At 38.4% G+C, this 18,313-nt stretch overlaps 1 protein-coding gene across 9 annotated transcripts in view; it reads left to right on the top strand.

Annotated features, from left to right (window-relative positions):
* Positions 1-17,384, top strand: part of Enox2 (ecto-NOX disulfide-thiol exchanger 2) — a 343,811-nt gene extending 326,427 nt beyond the window's left edge. For all 9 annotated transcript variants that reach the window (XM_045141079.1, XM_045141083.1, XM_045141080.1 and 6 more), the window contains 5 exons: positions 2,187-2,368; positions 4,547-4,654; positions 8,348-8,456; positions 13,254-13,339; positions 15,862-17,384. In XM_045141079.1, coding sequence (XP_044997014.1) covers positions 2,187-2,368; positions 4,547-4,654; positions 8,348-8,456; positions 13,254-13,339; positions 15,862-15,993 — 617 coding nt within the window. In that variant the 3' untranslated portion in view covers positions 15,994-17,384. The remainder of the gene's footprint in view (positions 1-2,186; positions 2,369-4,546; positions 4,655-8,347; positions 8,457-13,253; positions 13,340-15,861) is intronic.
* The last annotated feature ends 929 nt before the right edge of the window (positions 17,385-18,313 follow it).

The raw sequence follows: 18,313 nt of genomic DNA, 5'->3' as shown, positions 1-18,313 counted from the left end.
TTGCTAATGTTTATTTTTCATTCTTCCCTAGAGGTTCTACCTCAGATGATGCATCTGTTCTTACATGCTATCTACATTCTTCAACATCCTTGCCATATCTGAGGCTCTTCTGATATGTCGGTGTATCATCAAACTGGTTTTCCTCGATCTTATTTTGGCCACTTAGTATTCCATATAATTTTTGTTAGATTCCAGAGATGACATTCTGGGTATAAGTAATTCTAGCAAATGGTCCTTCGTTCATGTTAAAGGAAGAAAGATACATTCTCTACTTGCAAGATCAAGTCTCAGCCTTAAAAAGTGGTGTTTTATGAGACAGGGTCTCATGTATCCCAGGTTAACCTCAAATTCACTATGTAGTTGAGGTTGACTTTTAATTCCTGATCCTTCTGATTCTATCTCTCAAGTGCTGGGATTTTCCACCATGCCTGGCTTATGCAGAACTGGAAATGGAACCCAGTGCTTTGTGCATGCTAGGCAAGCATTCTACCAACTGAGCCATATTCCCAGCCCCAAGTCTTTTGGTCAACCTGGACCTCTGGACTGTGCATTCCACCAGTGCTTCTCAGTTTTGTTTCCAGACCATTAGGTTAAACATGATAGCTGGAAGGATCTACAGTTGAATATTTCTATTCCTCTATGCCAATTAAGCATATTTATTTATTTATTTATACAGAGCCAGGGTAGGCTTTCAAGGTCAGCCTGGGGGAGACCCTACCTCAAAAAAATAAAAAATGTTCCTGAGGGCAGGCTTTGCCAAGACCAGAATGTTTTTGCATTGAAAATTTTATTTTTTTCCTGCCCCTCCCACCCCTATGAAGCAGAAGGGGATTTTTCTCTGTTACTTTTCTGTGAGGACCTATTTGAGCTTCTAGAGTTAAAACACAAAACTGTGCTTTCCCTCCAGAGTTTATTTTATTTTATTTTGAGAGAGAGAGAAGAATGGTTATGCCAAGATCTTCAGCCAGCTGTGAATGAATTCCAGGAGCATGCACCCCCCTTGTGAAGAATGTGTGACATTGCACGCTTGCATCACAGTGCACCTGGTTATGTGGGAACTGAAGATTTGAACATGAGTTCTTAGGCTTTGCAGGCAAGCGCCTTAAACACTAAGCCATCTCTCCAGCCCCCTCCAGAGCTTTAAACTCACATACTCTTCCACACTGAGCCTTCAGTGATTACTCAGTTATAGTTTAAATTTTTAACCCTGACTTTGGTTGGTTGCCATGGAGGTTTCTGCTTGTTGCTTTCTCTGATTAGATGAGTTGTGATTTGGGTGATTTGGTAGACTTATTCTCTGTATATCCATTTTGTGGGGAAGTGGATTGCAGCCATGGCCTTGCTTCTCTGATGACTGTAAGAAGAGTTACTAAGTTTTCTGTTTGTTAAGCTTTTTACCTGATGTTAAGACAGAGTGATATTTCTAAGGTCTTAATATTCAGGACCAGAAAGTAAAAATGTTATATATATCTTAGCTCAATACATTTGCTTTTCCTGTGTAAGACTAGTTAATGTTACATTCTTTAGAAACCTATTTTAGCAAAATTATTGTGTAGGCAGTTGTCAGTTCAAAGCAATTAGTTCTATATTTTATTATTGTAGTGTTCTTATCATTTTCTCTATTTCAGATGAAGTAATGAATATTACTTGGAAATATCTTAAGTTATAGTTGAGATGGAGAATATGAACTATGATGAGGCTTTCCCATGTTAGAATCCTAGCTTATTTATGAAAAAGAGCTTTGTGCATTTTCTGTCCATCTTTTACTGTCATAGATAACTGAGGCTCAAAGTTTCTCATCAAGAAGATTTTTATGATTATAAATCAACCCCATGACTGGGAGTAAAGGTTCTGGCAAACAATAAGAATTAATTAATTTAAAATACTAAGCTTGTTTTTCAAATATACTTTATTTGTTTATTAGAGATAGAAGGAGGCACACAGAGAGAGAGAATGGGCATGCCAGGGTCTTTAGCCGCCACAGATGAACTCCAGATGTGTGCGCCCCCTTGTGCATCTGGCTTGCATGGGTCCTGGAGAACCAAACCAGGATCCTTTGCCTTTGCAGGCAAATGCCTTAACTGCTAAGCCATCTCTCCAGCCCTAGAATACCAACTTGTATAGCACACAGGTAGACCACAAAGGAGTCATGATATAGAACTTAACATTTTCCATTGATTCTTTAGCCTTAGTATCACAGGCTGAAGCTCTCAAAGAAGAAAATGATAGCCTCCGCTGGCAGCTAGATGCCTATCGGAATGAGGTAGAACTGCTCAAGCAAGAACAAGGCAAAGCCCACCGGGAAGATGACCCAGGCAAGGAACAGCAGCTAAAGCTCCTGCAACAAGCCCTACAAGGAATGCAGCAGGTACAGGTGTTTTAGTTTTCTGTACTTTCTAGAAGGGTAGTACCAACTCTTCTCTAGTAAAAGCATACCTTGTAAGTAAATAGAGTGCCAAACTCTATTCTTCTTAAAGTTACAGACTCTGACATGGTTAAGGAAGGGGGTATGTGCTGTTGTGATTGAGCTGTTCTGGTTAACATGGAGGTAGCACTGGATGACCAGTTTTCAAAGAATGAACATTCAGTGAGAAATGCTTAACATTAAAACTACATTGAACAATCTAATCTTTATGCTCAGAAGGTACTTTATGATATTGATAGGGTCTTGGCGTCTTTATGAAGAACCTCAACTATTTGAGTATGAAAGACTGCTGATGAATAAATATTTACTTGTTAAAATTACAAAAATACAGCTTTTTAGAAAGAATAACAAGAATCCTATCCTTGATTTGCATAGAAATAGAGATATACTGGGACCACTTTGTTTTTGTTTTGTTTTCACGGTCATTTATGTGAGATTACCTGTACATAATTCGTAGTATAAAAAGTAAGGTAAGTAAGTACATCCAAATGAAATTGCATTCAGATAAAACTTTATGTAATAAGTGTTCAACATCTAGAAATCTGATACAATGCTGGGTGTGGTGGCACATGCCTTTAATCCCAGCACTTGGGAGGCAGAGGTAGGAGGATCACCATGAGTTCAAGGCCACCCTGAAACTCCATAGTGAATTCCAGGTCAGCCTGGGCTAGAGTGAGACCCTACCTTGAAAAACAAACAAAAAAAATTAGATACATCCATCCTCACAGTGAGCCTACAGAGTTTAAAAGATATCAACATCTTTTTTTTTTTTTTTACTATAATAAAGGAGTAGTGCTTTTGAGTAAAGGCCCTGACATAATCTGTCATGCCAGTCTACCAACAATTTTCCTTACAATTTAAGTTGTACAATAATTTTTACCTCTATATCTTAAAAATATCTAGGGCAAAACTAATTTCTGGCTGGAGATTATAAATGAAGAACAGGGAGTCTCTTCTGACACTAGCAACCCTGTGTTATTACTTACACCACTATTGTCTTCCTTTGTGACAAGTAATATCACATTAATATTTCACCTTTTCTTTTAGCAAAATGTGTGAAGTAATGCTTACCTCTCTTTTATTGTCATCACAGAGTTTAATTAGAATACATAAATTATATCATGGATCTTTCCACCAAAAATGTGTCTCCTTAGCTAGCTTTCAAAGGAATTTAACAACGTAACCTGTAGCTTTTTACTTTTTTTTTTTTTAGCTGATGTTCTTTTGCAAGACTTTGGAAACATGTTTATTGTTGTTTCTTCATATGTTGATTCTGAAACCATTATGCAAAAGAGCAGTTTTACCACTTGAATGAAAAGACTTCAGTAAAAATTAGATCTTGATCTTCTAAAAATTAATTTCCCTCATTTTGATAATTTTTTGCTGAGAAAATGTCTTATAAGCAATGAAAAAATTTCCCCATTTTATCTCAAAATTGAACAGGAACTCTTGGGTGGAACTGGCTTGGTTTTAAATCTGACTCTGCTACTTCCTATCTGAATAGCCTTAGGAAAGCCACTTAACTTCTGTAAACCTCATAGATAATAGTATAGAGTTATTGTGAAATCTAAGTGAGTTTGTGCATATGAGACCCTTATCACAAATGTTTAGCATAGATTAGGCTACTGTAGTATTTATTGTAATTACTCATAATGATAAAACCAGTTCCTTGGAAACTAGCATATGTGAAATTTGGATTTATTACTATTTCCCTGATACAAATTGAACTTAGCTTAGAAAATTATAAATTATAAGAATTATTTATAACATTAAATTCATGTCTGTGCAACAGTAAGATATAGTTCATACAGTATTAACTGTACCCTACCCTTTGTCTATGGCCAAGACAGAGAAGTTAAGTGACTGGACTTATCAGTTTCCCTATCCCTTTCTAAAATATGTACAACTTCAGAGGAAATTTATAAAACAAGACAAAATAACATGAAAAGCATCCTTGATTTTCCTAAGATACTTTTTATCTTCATTGAAAAGAGATTGTATGCAGAGGGGTTTTATGTAGAGGTGGGAAGTGAAGCAGGTCTATCTGATAGCTAGCCTTAGCCAGGAAGTATACATGAAGTATGTCCTTAATTAGTAACTTGTTTATCTTCTCTCTTGAAGCATCTACTGAAAGTCCAAGAGGAATACAAAAGGAAAGAAGCAGAGCTTGAAAAAATCAAAGATGACAAGTTACAGGTGGAAAAAATGTTAGAAAACCTTAAGGAAAAGGTACATGAGTCCTACATGAAATATTTTCTCTTTTCTCCCCTTTTTTAGTGACAGTGAAAATGCCCTAGAAGTTTCTGTGACATAAATCAATGTGAAATACTGCTGGTTTGGGATTAAAAGCCTCTTTCCATGGTAATTTTTATTATCAAGAGCCATGCTTTGAAGTATGACTGCTTAGTATTTCTGAAGTTTCTGGAGAATAAAATTTTGGGGACTGTAAGTCAGTCCATCCCTCAAGTACCTCCATCTTCCCTGTTGGAAAAGACTAGAACACTGACCATTCTTTGTAGCCACTTCCAGTTATTGTGACTGTGAGTAGCCATAGGTGAGAGTAATAGCCAACACTAAGCTAGGCATGGTGGTACGCTTCTGTAATTCTCCATACTTGGGAAATAGAGGCATAAGAATCAAGAGTTCAAGGTTATTCTTGGCAACAAAGCAAGTTTGAGGCCAGCCTGATGTTTCATGAGACCCTAACTCAAAAGAAAAATTGACAAAAAGATAAAGAAAAAGCTTGGAAAGAAAAAAGGAGACAGTATTTTAAAGCCAGATAATATCAAGTGAGAGATTACTATAATAAGGACCACCAGTGGAGCTGGGAAGATGGCTCAGTGGTTAAAGGCACTTGCGTGCAAAGCCTTCCAGCCTGGGTTCAATTCCTAAGCCACTCACATAAGCCAGACACAAAAAGTGGCACAATCATCTGATATTTGTTTCCAGTAGCAAGGGGCCCATACACACACACACACACACACATAAACTAATAAATCAATAATAAAAGATTTCTGACTATTAAAAAAAAACAACCCACTGGTGAACACATACAGGAATCTTGCAACATCTAGAGAGATCTGTGCACGACAACCAAGAGTCAGGTCCCCAGTCTATTTAAGGTGTGAAAGTCTATTGATAGATATCGATATATCATACCTCCTCCACCCTCCCCTGTACCTGACTTCTCTGCTGAAGTTATGCTCTGAACAAAAAGAGCTTGATCCTTGACCAGAACTTCCTACTTTGGATATCTGAGAAGGAAGAGAAAGAATAGGAATTTAAATCAAATATCCAAGATGATACACTTTTACAGAAGCTCCTCTGTTTATCTTCTGTGCTCAGCTCAGAAAGTTTCAAAACATATAGGCCCTGGGTGTGTTCACCAGCACAGTGAGGCCCCCCCAGAGTGCCATTGGGAACTGGCAACCTTGGTGTAGTTGAAACAAATGATTGAAAGTGTTTTCTTTTGAAGACCATTTGCAATATGCTTTTAACTCTTCCGCATCATAAAACTAACTCACTTTCCAGCTTTGTGGGTGCTATTAAAGAACAAGCGCAATCCCAGAGAAATTCATTTATCAAGCATTTAATTGAAAAGTGCCAAAGCTGCTCCATTATCAAGACTTTCCTCATCCTATCAGAGATTCGAAATTGTCCCAGAGCTGCTACATAGCTCGATTTCACTTCCTACATAAAATTCAGTGTGTAGACAGAAGAGCCTAGATAAATGTGGAGTTTCATTGGTTACATTATACTTAACAATGAATGTTTAGGATTAAAGTTAGAAATTGACTTAAGGGCATTTTTAGTGTAAGCAGCTTTCGGCTTTGTAAAGAATTTCATTTAAAAAAAAAAAGCAAGAGGTCAAATGGCAACAAAGAAACTTGTTGTACTGTGCATAACAACAAGTGTTTCTCCCTTCTGAAATGAAATATGCTCTGATATGACAGCTAAAGAGGAGGCAAGGAGAGAGATCTAACTGATAACCAAAACACAGTGAGTCAGAATGATTTTTTTTTCTGTTATTATAAGCAAAGCTTCTTTTAGAGGAATTCATGACATATCATTATAAACTGATCTTCTCTGGGAAGCTGATTTGTGACCAAATATTTCAACCTGACACAATTAGGTTAGGAAACAAAAGACCATCACATTAGACTACAAAAATAATTTCAGGTTGAAAGTAAAGCAGTAAGCTTCGGTGATGAGATTCTATTTTGTTATTTATGCTTGGGTTTCTTGGCAGTAAGCCACAGTGTGAATTATTGTCAGTGTTTTGCAACATAACAATGGAACTTATATCTGTCTTACTGGTAGAAAGAACTAGCTCTTTTAATCTGTGAGTAACATTCAGAGAAATAGTTATCTTTTCATTATACCTCCTTGTTTATTAAATGCTCACTATAGTAACAGTAAAACTCAGGTCAATATAGTCATAGTAAAAATCAGGCTTCACTTAGGCCACAGTTCTCTTCAAGATAGCGAAGATTTCTCAGAAAATCTTAACATTTGAAATCAACCTCAATCTGTTAAACTCTCACACTTAAGAAATGGCTTATTGTATCACTTAATGTTTGAAGGGAATTAGAAGCAGATGTGAAGCCCCTTGCTTAGAAGTAAGTTACTAGTTTAAATCAAACTTGGCATCATGGTTGTTAGTACGTGGATTGAATTTTAAAAGCCAAAGAGTATAGGTCATCAAGAAAGGGTTCCCCTCTGACTCTAGCCAGGAAGCCAATAAATCCATAAAACAACATGTCTTGCAACATAGACCATTCACTTCATTCAGAGACAGCATTCTGGGAAGCTTTAAAAACATCTTTGAAGAAAACTGAAGGAATCCAGTCCCTGCTGAGGGCTTGTGGAAGGGAAGACGTAACAAAGCATCCTTGTCACCATGATCTGCCCCCTCCAAGGAGCATTTCCCCAGTACTTTCTTTTTATAAGAGTAAAAAGACCGAAGCAGTGAGACTGAAGCAGAGATTTCTTTTATTCCTTCTTCTGAAGGCTCTTCCTTCACAAATACAATATAGAAAGGAGTTTTCATGCCCAAAGACAGAAAGAACCATCTACAAATGGCATGAAAGCATTTGCGGATTCAGTTCTGGACAATCATTACTTCTGAGTATCTCATAAAAACAACCCTGCATAACTCATAAAAAAATTCTAACAACAAAGAACAAAGCAACTGACAACTGATAATTTTATTCATGATCATTTTTTACTTTACAGTCAGAGATATTATATCCAACCATGTCCTTATCAGGGAGAAGTAAGACAGAGGCCTTAATTTTTAGTTGATTGCCTGTAAGGGAAGTAGCTACATCACAGCTTCTCTTTTCAGATATGGAGCTTACCATTAGCAGAAAGGGGGCTTAAATTTTACAAAACAGAATGATCTGGGATGAAATGCTGGCTTTAGCATTTCGTAGTAATGTAATCTTAGCAAACTTACTGAGTTTATCCTATCCCTATTTTCCTATTCTATGTGATGAAGATAATGCATGTTTAATAATACCATTATCTGTTACACAAACATGTTGACTTTGCTTCTCCCAGTTATTTGTACAGTGTCAAGAATGATGAAGCCAGTAAAACAAAACTGGTGTGAAGATAAATATATAAATATCATTCCTGTATTTTGAAAGTATATAATGATGCTTTGGATTATCAGGCCTTTATAATGTATACATTCAAACTGGACTATTTTTATTGTCCTGTGAGTCTGTTGCCAGGTGCAGTGGCATACATCTGTCAGAAAGAAGGATCATTTGTGTCTAGTTCAGTGCCAGCCTGGGCAACATATTGAAAACTCATCTCTCTTCTTAAAAGAAGTTCTCTGTTGTGTAGTTAATTGAAACCAACTCTTTGGCCAAATAACATGTGAGAATTTATCCAGGAAACATGTTATTCCCGCAGGAAAACTGTGCCTCTAGACTGTGCACATCAAGCCAAGAAAGTGACTACCCTCCTGAGAAGAACATGACCAGCAGTCCTATCAAATCTGAACGTGAAGCCCTGCTAGTGGGTAAGGAAGCCAACACACTCAGAATTTCTAGGATCCAGAGGAAGAGGGGAGGGATGCACCTAAAAGGAAAGCACCTGCCAAAGCTGTAGGAAGCATGGTAGTGCAAGAACCCTGAATTCAGAAGGTAACAGGGAAAGAGCAAGTACAAATTTCCATAAAAATTCTAACTGCAGTGCCCACCCCACTCATGGCTCCTTGCAGCAAATGCCATGTCTACTGTGTCAACATGAGGATTATAATGAATTATAATGAAGCATATTGTGGCTTTTTAAAAAATCCCTGTATAAGGAAAGCTGAGGCCCCTCCCATTGTTTCTGAGGGCTACTGTAGACACTGTTGAGCAAAGACCTTTTCCAGCGCAAGTGTTTGCCTCTCAAGTTTTACTTCTGATGCCAAATGAAAGGCTATTTTTTTAACCTCCTAACATCAAATAAATACTGGCTTTTTTTTTTCCAACACTACTTTTCCAATATTTCAACACCAAGTTTTTATCCCATAATTCAATTCAATTCTAATACCAACCCTCACTTTAGAAACCAGGCTTATATGTTAGTTAATTTTCCTTTCTATAACAAATAGTGCCTGAAATAATCCACTTATTAAAAAATGCTTATTCTGGTTCACAATATTGGAGGTTTCAATCCATGATCTATCAGTTGACACTGTTGATTTGGGGCCTCTGATAAAGCAGCATATAATGGTGGTACCATAGAATAAAATCATTCACCTTATGGTCAGACATGAAAAGGGGAATGAAAAGAAGAGGTTGGAAATCACAAATTACCCCTCCAAAAGGTACACCCACATGACCTTCTACTCTATCCACTTCTTAAAAGTTCTACCACATCCCAATTGTGTCACCGATTGGGGACTAAACCTTTATCACTTGAGCCTTGGGGGATACTCAAGTCCAAACTGTAACACCAGGTCACCTACACTTTATCCGCTCTTGCTTAAAAAAAAAAAAGGAAGTTCCAACTACCTCCACCCAGCAAGTTCAAAAAGTTGCTAGAACTGATGGGCGTGGTGGCGCACGCCTTTAATCCCAGCACTCAGGAGGCAGAGGTAGGAGGATCGCTGTGAGTTTGAGGCCACCCTGAGACTCCATAGTGAATTCCAGGTCAGCCTGGGCTAGAGTGAGACCCTACCTCAAAAAAAACAAAAAAAAAATTGCTAGAACAAGTACTGGACTTACTTTTGCCAACTTGTTAGTGGGCAGATGGATGGAAGAGGTGCATTGGGCAAGATGTTAGAAGGGAATGAATGGAGCTTCTGAACCACTGGGATTATGCTACCCTCCCAGCACCTTGATATGTTCACTAGATAGTAGGTTCACTCATCTCCATCATTTAGGGATCTTTATAGAGTTCTCATTATGCAGGTATGATTTAGGGAGTCTGAAAGCTCTAGCCTTCTCAAAATGCCCTGGTCTTACCCGTGGCCAGTACCCATCCTCAAGCTGTTAAAGAGCTCCATACACAATTCATTCTATACAAAAATATATTCTAGATGAGCTGAAGGCACATGTGTATTAGCCCAGGACTCACAAGGGAGAAACAAGAGGTTCACAAACAAGTTTGAGGCCAGCCTGGGCTACATAGTGAAACCTTGTCTCAAAACATTACACTTCGCACAGAAATTCAAAAGGGTTTTAAAAGTTGTGTGACAGGAACTGGGGCAAATATCAAATATTGTGACATCTGGCAAATTATTTAGGAAGCTGTCTGTAATGTGTTGGACACTGGTGGGCTCTGATGTCATAAATGGTACAATGGCTCTCACTATATAAAAGTTTATTCAGTTCAGACAAGATTGCCCAAATGGTTAAAAGAAATCAGGTAGACCTATCTTCCCAACTTGACCCCATCAATGGTTTTCTGATCTTTAGTTTCTCCATCTGCAAAATGGACAAACTGTCACCCACCTCAAAGTGCAGGTTTCAAGCATTAAATATGGTAATTGTCCTAAATCACTTAACAGTACCTGACCCATAGTGAGCCCTCAATAAATGGAAACTATTTTACACTCAGTATGATTTACAAAAGCTTGTTGAATTTCTGCTCCTTTTGAAGACAATGGAAAATTGAGGTTGAAATCTTCATTTAAAAAGGGTCTGCTGTCTTCTAGAAAGCTGAGCTACACACAGTAACCCATCTCAGTCTCTCTAAGTCTATCGCAGGGACTGGATTCTGTATATTTTTTAAGATATAGTTGTTGAGCCCAGCATGGAGACTCACACCTTTAATCCCAGCACTTATGAGGCTGAGGGAGCAGAATTGCAGTTAGTTCAAAGCCAAAATGGCCACAAAGTGAGTTCCAGGTCAGCCTGGGTTTGAGTGAGATCCTACCTCAAGTAAAACAAAACAAAAAAGATATATTTGGCTCCCTTCATAATGGATATTATACTCAAATTGAACATTTTGATATGTTAATAGCAATTCACAGGGGGATCTATCATTGAGTCTTCAAGAAAAGTGACAACTTTTTAGGTTTTTCAACTCAAAGTTTTTAACAAATTGGCATGGCAACAGGAAGACCTGTCAGCGAAGTGCTGGGGATAGAGACAAGTCTCTGTAAATGACTGTCTCTTGTTTTTCTCTTTAAAGAACATAGTCTTAGTCTGAAAGAAAGAGAGGGAAATCTATTTTTTTTTAAATTGGTTCCTTGAATGTGAACTCACAAAAACTGCTTAGTGTTTTAAATCTCTCGACATTTCTTGACATTTGATACTCTTTCTTGGTCATGACATTTAGAATTTCTTTGAATGTGGATTTTTTTTTTTCTTCAAAATTGAACCATCTCAACCAGAAGCAGTATTTAGAAATCCAATTTACCTAGCCATTTAAGAATAAAGTAATATTAAAAATAATAGCATTACTTCTGAACAGATTTTGAGTTTCACCTCAGTTCTTGCTAAAGTCACCCAGTCTACCCCTTTGCCATCTAATATTTAAAGGTTTGTCAAGAAAAACTGACCGGATTTCAAGCTACCATGTAACTTGTCCTATTTGTCAGTTTGAAAGGGACAGAAAAGTTAAACATTCTAAAAATCTGATTTCACTTTTATTTCCTGGTGATTTTTAGAAAGCTTAATTATGTAAATCTATTTGACAAACCAAAGATCTTATGATAAGGGATTAGTGCAAAAATTGTTAAAGAGGTGTCAGGGAGATAGCTCAAAGTTTGACAATGCTTAGTTTGCAAGCCTGCCTAATATAGTTCAAACCCTGAGTAGCCATATAAAGCAGACACAAAGTGACGCCTGCTTCTGTAATCCCAGCATGCCTCCCATATAGGGAGGTGTAGTCAGGAGAATCCTGAAGCTTGTGTTCTACCTTGTCTTGTGTTCCCACTGGCAAGCAACAAGAGAGACACAAAGAAGGTGGAAGAAGACTGATACCCCAAAGATTTCCTCTGACCTCCACATACACTTTGTGGTACACACATCCCATATACACATACAAACAATTTTTGAAATATTTTATGGGCAGGAGAGATGGTTTAGTGGCTAAGGCACTTGCCTGCAAAGCCAAAGGACTCTGTTCCAATTCCCTAGGACCCATGTAAGCCAAATGCACAAGGTGGCACATGAAGCTGGAGTTTGTTTGCAGTGGCTGGAGGCCCTGGTGTACCCATTCTCTCTCTCTCTCTCTCTCTCTCTCTCTCTCTCTCTCTCAGTAAAAAAATAAGTAAATGGGCTGGAGAGATGGCTTAGCAGTTAAGCGCTCGCCTGTGAAGCCTAAGGACCCCGGTTCGAGGCTCGGTTCCCCAGGTCCCACGTTAGCCAGATGCACAAGGGGGCGCATGCGTCTGGAGTTCGTTTGCAGAGGCTGGAAGCCCTGGTGCGCCCATTCTCTCTCCCTCTATCTAGCTTTCTCTCTGTCTCTGTCGCTCTCAAATAAATAAATAAAATATTTTTTAAAAAATAAAATAAAAAATAAATAAATAAATAAATTGTGTACCCTGAACAGTTTTTCTAGTTATTTCAAGAGAAATAAGTGTTAGAACAATTAACCAAATGCCCAGAACAATTAAGATAGTTGTTGTATCTGCCTGTCACACTAAAGTTAGGCTGAATGGAAATCTCAGACATTCCTGGAAGCTAGAAACTGTTGTAAGAAATCAGTTACATGAACTCATTTTGGGGCTGTTAAGCACACAATGGTAGTTACCAATTGAGTCAGCCATGAATGAAATGTTTAGCTTTTTTTTTTAATAGAGCAACTCACAAAAGAAAACCCAAATATAATCAGCAGATTCTTCTGTGAGAGACAGGAAGTTAATCAGGCAAAATACATGATGTGTATGTTTTCCAAAAGATATCACTAATGCCTAAGAGGCTGAAGTCTAATTTAAAGACTATGCAAAGAAACTGAAGAAAAAAAAAAGAGCCAGTGCAATCCACATTCATCTTAAAATTCTGGAATTCAAATTGTTCTTAGCAATCACAAGTGATAGAAATGACCTCAACTGCCAGGTTCTCTACATGTGGAGGAACTACATGTGAGAGGAGCTAAGTGCGATAATAAAGAGCCACTGGGTTGACATACATAGCTGTCACTTGCCAGCTATGTAATCTTAAGCATGTTGTTGAAACAATCTGTGCCTTGGTGTTTACAGCTCTGGAATGGGGATGAGCAGTGTCACAGGGTTATTATAAACATTAAATGAGTGAACCATACAAACTTGGAATCCTACTGGGTATATTTATATTCTTCAGATACATATTTTGTTGATATGAGTTTGTTGGCCATCATAAGGAATCCAAGTGTAACCTCTGGGGCATTGTCTCCATAGGAATTATTTCCACATTCCTTCATGTTCATCCATTTGGAGCAAGCATTGAATACATCTGTTCCTACTTGCACCGTCTTGATAATAAGGTATGTTGGAGCCTCAAATGGGGATGCTAGTAGATAAAGTGTTCTTTGTGAATAGGTAGCCTTACTCTTTCCAAATATGAAAGGCTACTGCCTATTACTTTAAGGAAGTTTCCATTGACTTACCGTGATTCGGTCTACAGCTTCCTTCTTGGAAGTAGGATGACCTGTCCTAGTTTGCCTAAACCAGGAATGTCCTGGTACTTAAGATTTTCTTTTTTTCTTTTTCTTTTTTTTTTTTTTTTTTGCACTAAGGAAGTCTCAGCAAACTAAAAGGAATTAGGCATCCTACTTCCAAGATACACCAATACACCATAGAAAAATCTAGCTCTTTCCTATTAACTTCCATAATTAAGCTGCATATTAGCCAGCAAATTAATCAGTGTCATCTTTCTTGCCTGTTGGATTTGGTGCTAGGCCTCTAGCCATTAGCACCTTTTGATTTTCATAATTGGAATTCATTCCATCTAGCCCTTCCCACCAGCACCAGTGCTGTACTATAAAATAGTAAGGCAGGTACTAAAACTGATGTAACAATAAGCTGAGGGCTTCTATAACACAGACTGGTAGTAGCTTACAACTGATCCTTGTGGACTTTTGTCTCTGCATGTTCTCCTAGAGGTAGGAGGCTCACAGGGCATGTGGAGGGAGGGAAGTGCTAATTCCCAAGAAAGTCAAAGTTGGCTCTTAACAACAGGAGGAGACTTTTGACTCCTGAGAATAAATAAGCTCATAATACATTTCTTTGAGAAGCAGGATTCACTTAAACTTGCTACTGGATTGTAGTCACTATTTTACAAGATCTGGGAATCATGGTAAGTGTCTTTGAGTGTGGATTCCTGACAGTTTGATGTCCAGAATGTTAAGTCCTTGAAGCCTATGCTCTCTTAACAAAAACACTGGCCCATTTGGGAACCTAATAGTTCTATGCACTTTGTAGCTGTGGTAATACATTTTCCTTGACGACATTTCAGTTAATACTAGCTCACATTATTCCCCTCTTTTTCTCTAAGAAGTAATATTATTCAGCAGTTAAATAGCTCATTTGACAATGAAGAAGAGGGCAGAATGGGAGTATTAGGACCATGTGGTCAGTCTCAATGGTAGAAAATTGAATTCTATGCCAGTAAAAATTAGCAGGTTCTCAGTTCCAGGGAAACTGCAACACTGTGGTCACTCAAACCACATCAAAACAGAGATGGTCTACAGAGAAAGCAACACTAAATAAGATCTCTGTCTTGCCTTCCAAAGCTTAGGAAATATTGCAGAAGAGGGGGCAGAAAGATTGTAAGAGCCTCAGGGTGGGTAGGAATAGCCTGAGGCACTGTGTTTCCCCAACTCTTGCAGAGACTGACTGAGGTCTCTTGGTCCCCACAATGAATACCAATAACCCCACTGAAGAAGATTCTCAGTAGAATTGGAGTGGTGGAGAGGGGGACCTAAATGGTACAATAATTTTATTTTAAAAAGTAATTTTAAAACTAAACCTGATTTTTTTTTTTGCAATTTACAAAAATAATACATACACATTTTCTTATAACTTGAGAGATATAGGAATATAGTGAAGAAAAAGTAAGTTATCCACAATCTCACCTTCAAGGATAGCCATCACTGTTCACAGTTTGGCATGTATTATAAACCCTTTGTACATATACATACATATATACATATATTTACATATACCTATATATTACCTATATAAATATATATAGCTGCATCCTTTCACTGTCTATTTTCAGTTTTTGACATGAGAGTCCCACTCTCTTTGGTAGCCTACAATGTGCTTCTTTTACTTAACTAGATCTGGTTTAATACCAGCACTGGGAAGGAGGTATGACTTCTTTCCTGGCCTAATCCCAGTTCCTGCATAACAACCTTCTATCAGAATAATGTCAGGGGCCTTCCAGCAAGAGCCTTAAGTGATACCAATATTCTATGTAGCAGTAACTCCAGATTTCTTCAAGGTTCTCATCAACCAAGCCCTGCAACCAGACTAACAGAACGATGGCTACTTATAAAAATATGACTCCCCCCACCAAAAAAAAAGCCCTAGAAGAATGTGTGTGTGTGAAGGGGGGGGGGAGGAGAGGCATCAAAGTAGGAAGTAGGACACAGACCATTCTTCAATCCTGTTCCTTTCCCTTTGTGATCTCATCATACATGTGTGGATAACTCTGTTCTGCTGACAGTCGTTTCTGCTTCCACCACCTCCCAAAAGTGTTGGAAGCTTCAATGGACCTGCACATAACTATCACCAGCATTGAACAGCCATCATTCAGTTGGCTACATGCCTAAACCTATGCAACTGCTACCAGCTCTTGCCAATAGCACATTCAATGGATTGTGTCTAGTGGTCACAGCAGACAAACACCATTGTCTGAAAACTACTCCAGCAACACACAAATGCATAATAAGGGAGATGGAGGTTAATCTGCCCCCTAGCATGTATACACACACAATACACCAGCAAAAGACTGGAAATACAAAGCTGGTTTTGAGTGGAGGATGTCTTCTTTGTCCCACAGATCTGCACCAGTGATGTGGAATGTCTTATGAGTAGACTCCAGCATACCTTCAAGCAGGAAATGACTGGAGTTGGAGCCAGCCTGGAGAAGCGATGGAAATTCTGTGGCTTTGAGGGCTTGAAGCTGACCTGAATCTAAAGAGATTCAGGCAAAGGCCTACCAATTTGGGATCCTGAAAATATATGTGTGTTGGACAAGATTAGAAAGCAATTTTGTATTTTCAGTGGTTTTCAAGTGAAAGTTGCTTTTGATTTGTCAGTTCATTCCTGGAGTACTTTTCAAGTCAAAATAAGGATCCTAGAACAGCACCTCAAGCTACAGGCGCTAAAGAGAAACTGCCTCAAACCCCAAGTGCTGTAACTTTCTCCCCTTTCTGGCAATTGGTTATCTTTTCTTTTTAGTAGTATTGAAATGTCTGAGGCTAAAGCTAAGCGTGCTCGGAGTGTTTTCAGTGTCTGTACTACTATTGTAGACCTTGGTATTTTTTAAACATTGTTACTGAAATGTTTTGATTATTCCTATGTGATTTGTGTTTCCAAATTTCTCTTCACATTAATGTTCCTACTGGTGAAAGGAACAAGAGGAGTGTACCATGTGTAACTTCCATTGTCTTTCCAATGACCAGTCTATGAATAACCCATCAGTGTCTTCTAGAAGGTGCTTGACCAGTTCACCTTTGAAACAACAAAGCATGGTCTGTGGCTTTTTGCAAAATCACTATGAACCAAAAGTTGAAAAATGTTCCAAAGTTATTTTTCTCTAATAGATAAAAGGTCTATTTCAGAACTTTAAAAAAGAAGTCTAGATTTGCAGAAAGCAAGTATCCAGTGTGACTAGCATGTGCTTGTGCTTTACAGAAACACTTGTAAATAGTTTGCTGGTGTGGACACACACACATACACGCACACACACACACTAGCAGAAAGCATTTATTTTAATTTTCTTTCCCCTCTGGCCTTCTTACAAAATGTTGGTCCCTTTTCTTCTTCTGTCAGTGTGTTGACTACAAACTGTGTACTGCTGTAAATACTCTGTTGACTTCAGGCTAAATGTTTATAAGGAATTGGTAGGTGTATTAATAGTAATGATTTAATGAATAAATAATGGGCCAGGGCATGTGAGGCTTCATACAAATAATGCTCCACCTGGAATGCTGTCTGACAGGGACATCTCTCATTCAGTGGAGCCCATCTGCAGACTACAGTGGCTTGGCCAAGAATATGTGGACCATTCAGAAAATCCTGCTTGGCAAAAAAAAAAAAAGGGGGGGGGAGAGGAAATAGTGGGAACTTGGAGCTAGTATTCTGAGGCAGAGATAACCTTCTATTTATTTATTTTTGTGGTGGTGATAGTGGTGCTTATAATGACACAAGTGTGTCCTCCCTTGAGCTCAGTTGAAGGTAAGAGAATGCACTGAGTAAGTAAAGCCTATGGAGAGTATTTCCTGAAAATACTTTGCAAATGAGATGCCAGTTGTGTTCAAAGATGTATTTTTTAAATATAAATATTCATTTTTATACTTCCGTGTTGTGTTCTGTTTTGAATGACTTGCTTTCGAATTAATCCTTCAGCATATTATCTTAATTTCTCTATTTGAGTTACCAGGATGTTGGAAGATGACAATAAACTTACTTGACACCTAGAAACAGCGTTCTACAGCCAGCCCATTCATGCTGAAAGTTGCTTCCCCCTCAAGCACCCCACTGCGACCCCAGCAGGAAGCTAGAGTTATTTTTACACTAGCTTCCTTGCTGAAACATCTCTTTCATCAAAGCTGCTGCCGCCTCTGAGGAAGGCTTTGATTCATAGGCATAGAAGGCCTTATTTTTAACAGTATCAAAGCAATCAAGAGAAATTTTCCATTCACCACTTATTTCTTACTTAAAAGTTAAATTAAATATCAAGGCAACAGCTGCCATACCTAAACTACCTAAACATTTCACTCATCTTCACTTAATATACTATACACTTTCTTTTCTTTCTTCTTCGTCTTCTTTTCTTTTTTGAGAAAAAATTTTACCATGTAGCCCAGTATGGCATGGAGCTTGAAATCCTTCTGCCTCAGCCTTCAGAGGAACTAGACGTATGCACCACTATTCCTGGCCATACTTTCTGTGTCCATAATGCCTGCCAGTTTAGTCCAGGCATACTCCTCCCAACATGCTTCCATATACTACTGGTGATGGTTAATTTTCTGCCTGAAATTAACCGTTTCTCTGATTCATGCCATTCTAGATGTTATTATGAAGGTATTTCAGTTTGTCAGGGAAAAAAGGTTTATTTTGGCTTCCAGACTCGAGGGGAAGCTCCATGATGGCAGGGGAAGACGATGGTATGAGCAGAGGGCGGACATCACTTCCTGGCCAACATCAGATAGACAACAGCAGCAGGAGTGTGCCAAACACTGGTAAGAGGAAGTTGGCTGTAACACCTATAACCGTGCCCCCAACAA

The sequence above is a fragment of the Jaculus jaculus genome, chromosome X (assembly GCF_020740685.1).
Source record: "Jaculus jaculus isolate mJacJac1 chromosome X, mJacJac1.mat.Y.cur, whole genome shotgun sequence".
Lineage (NCBI taxonomy): Eukaryota > Metazoa > Chordata > Mammalia > Rodentia > Dipodidae > Jaculus > Jaculus jaculus.
This window is presented reverse-complemented; position numbering and strand designations above follow the sequence as displayed.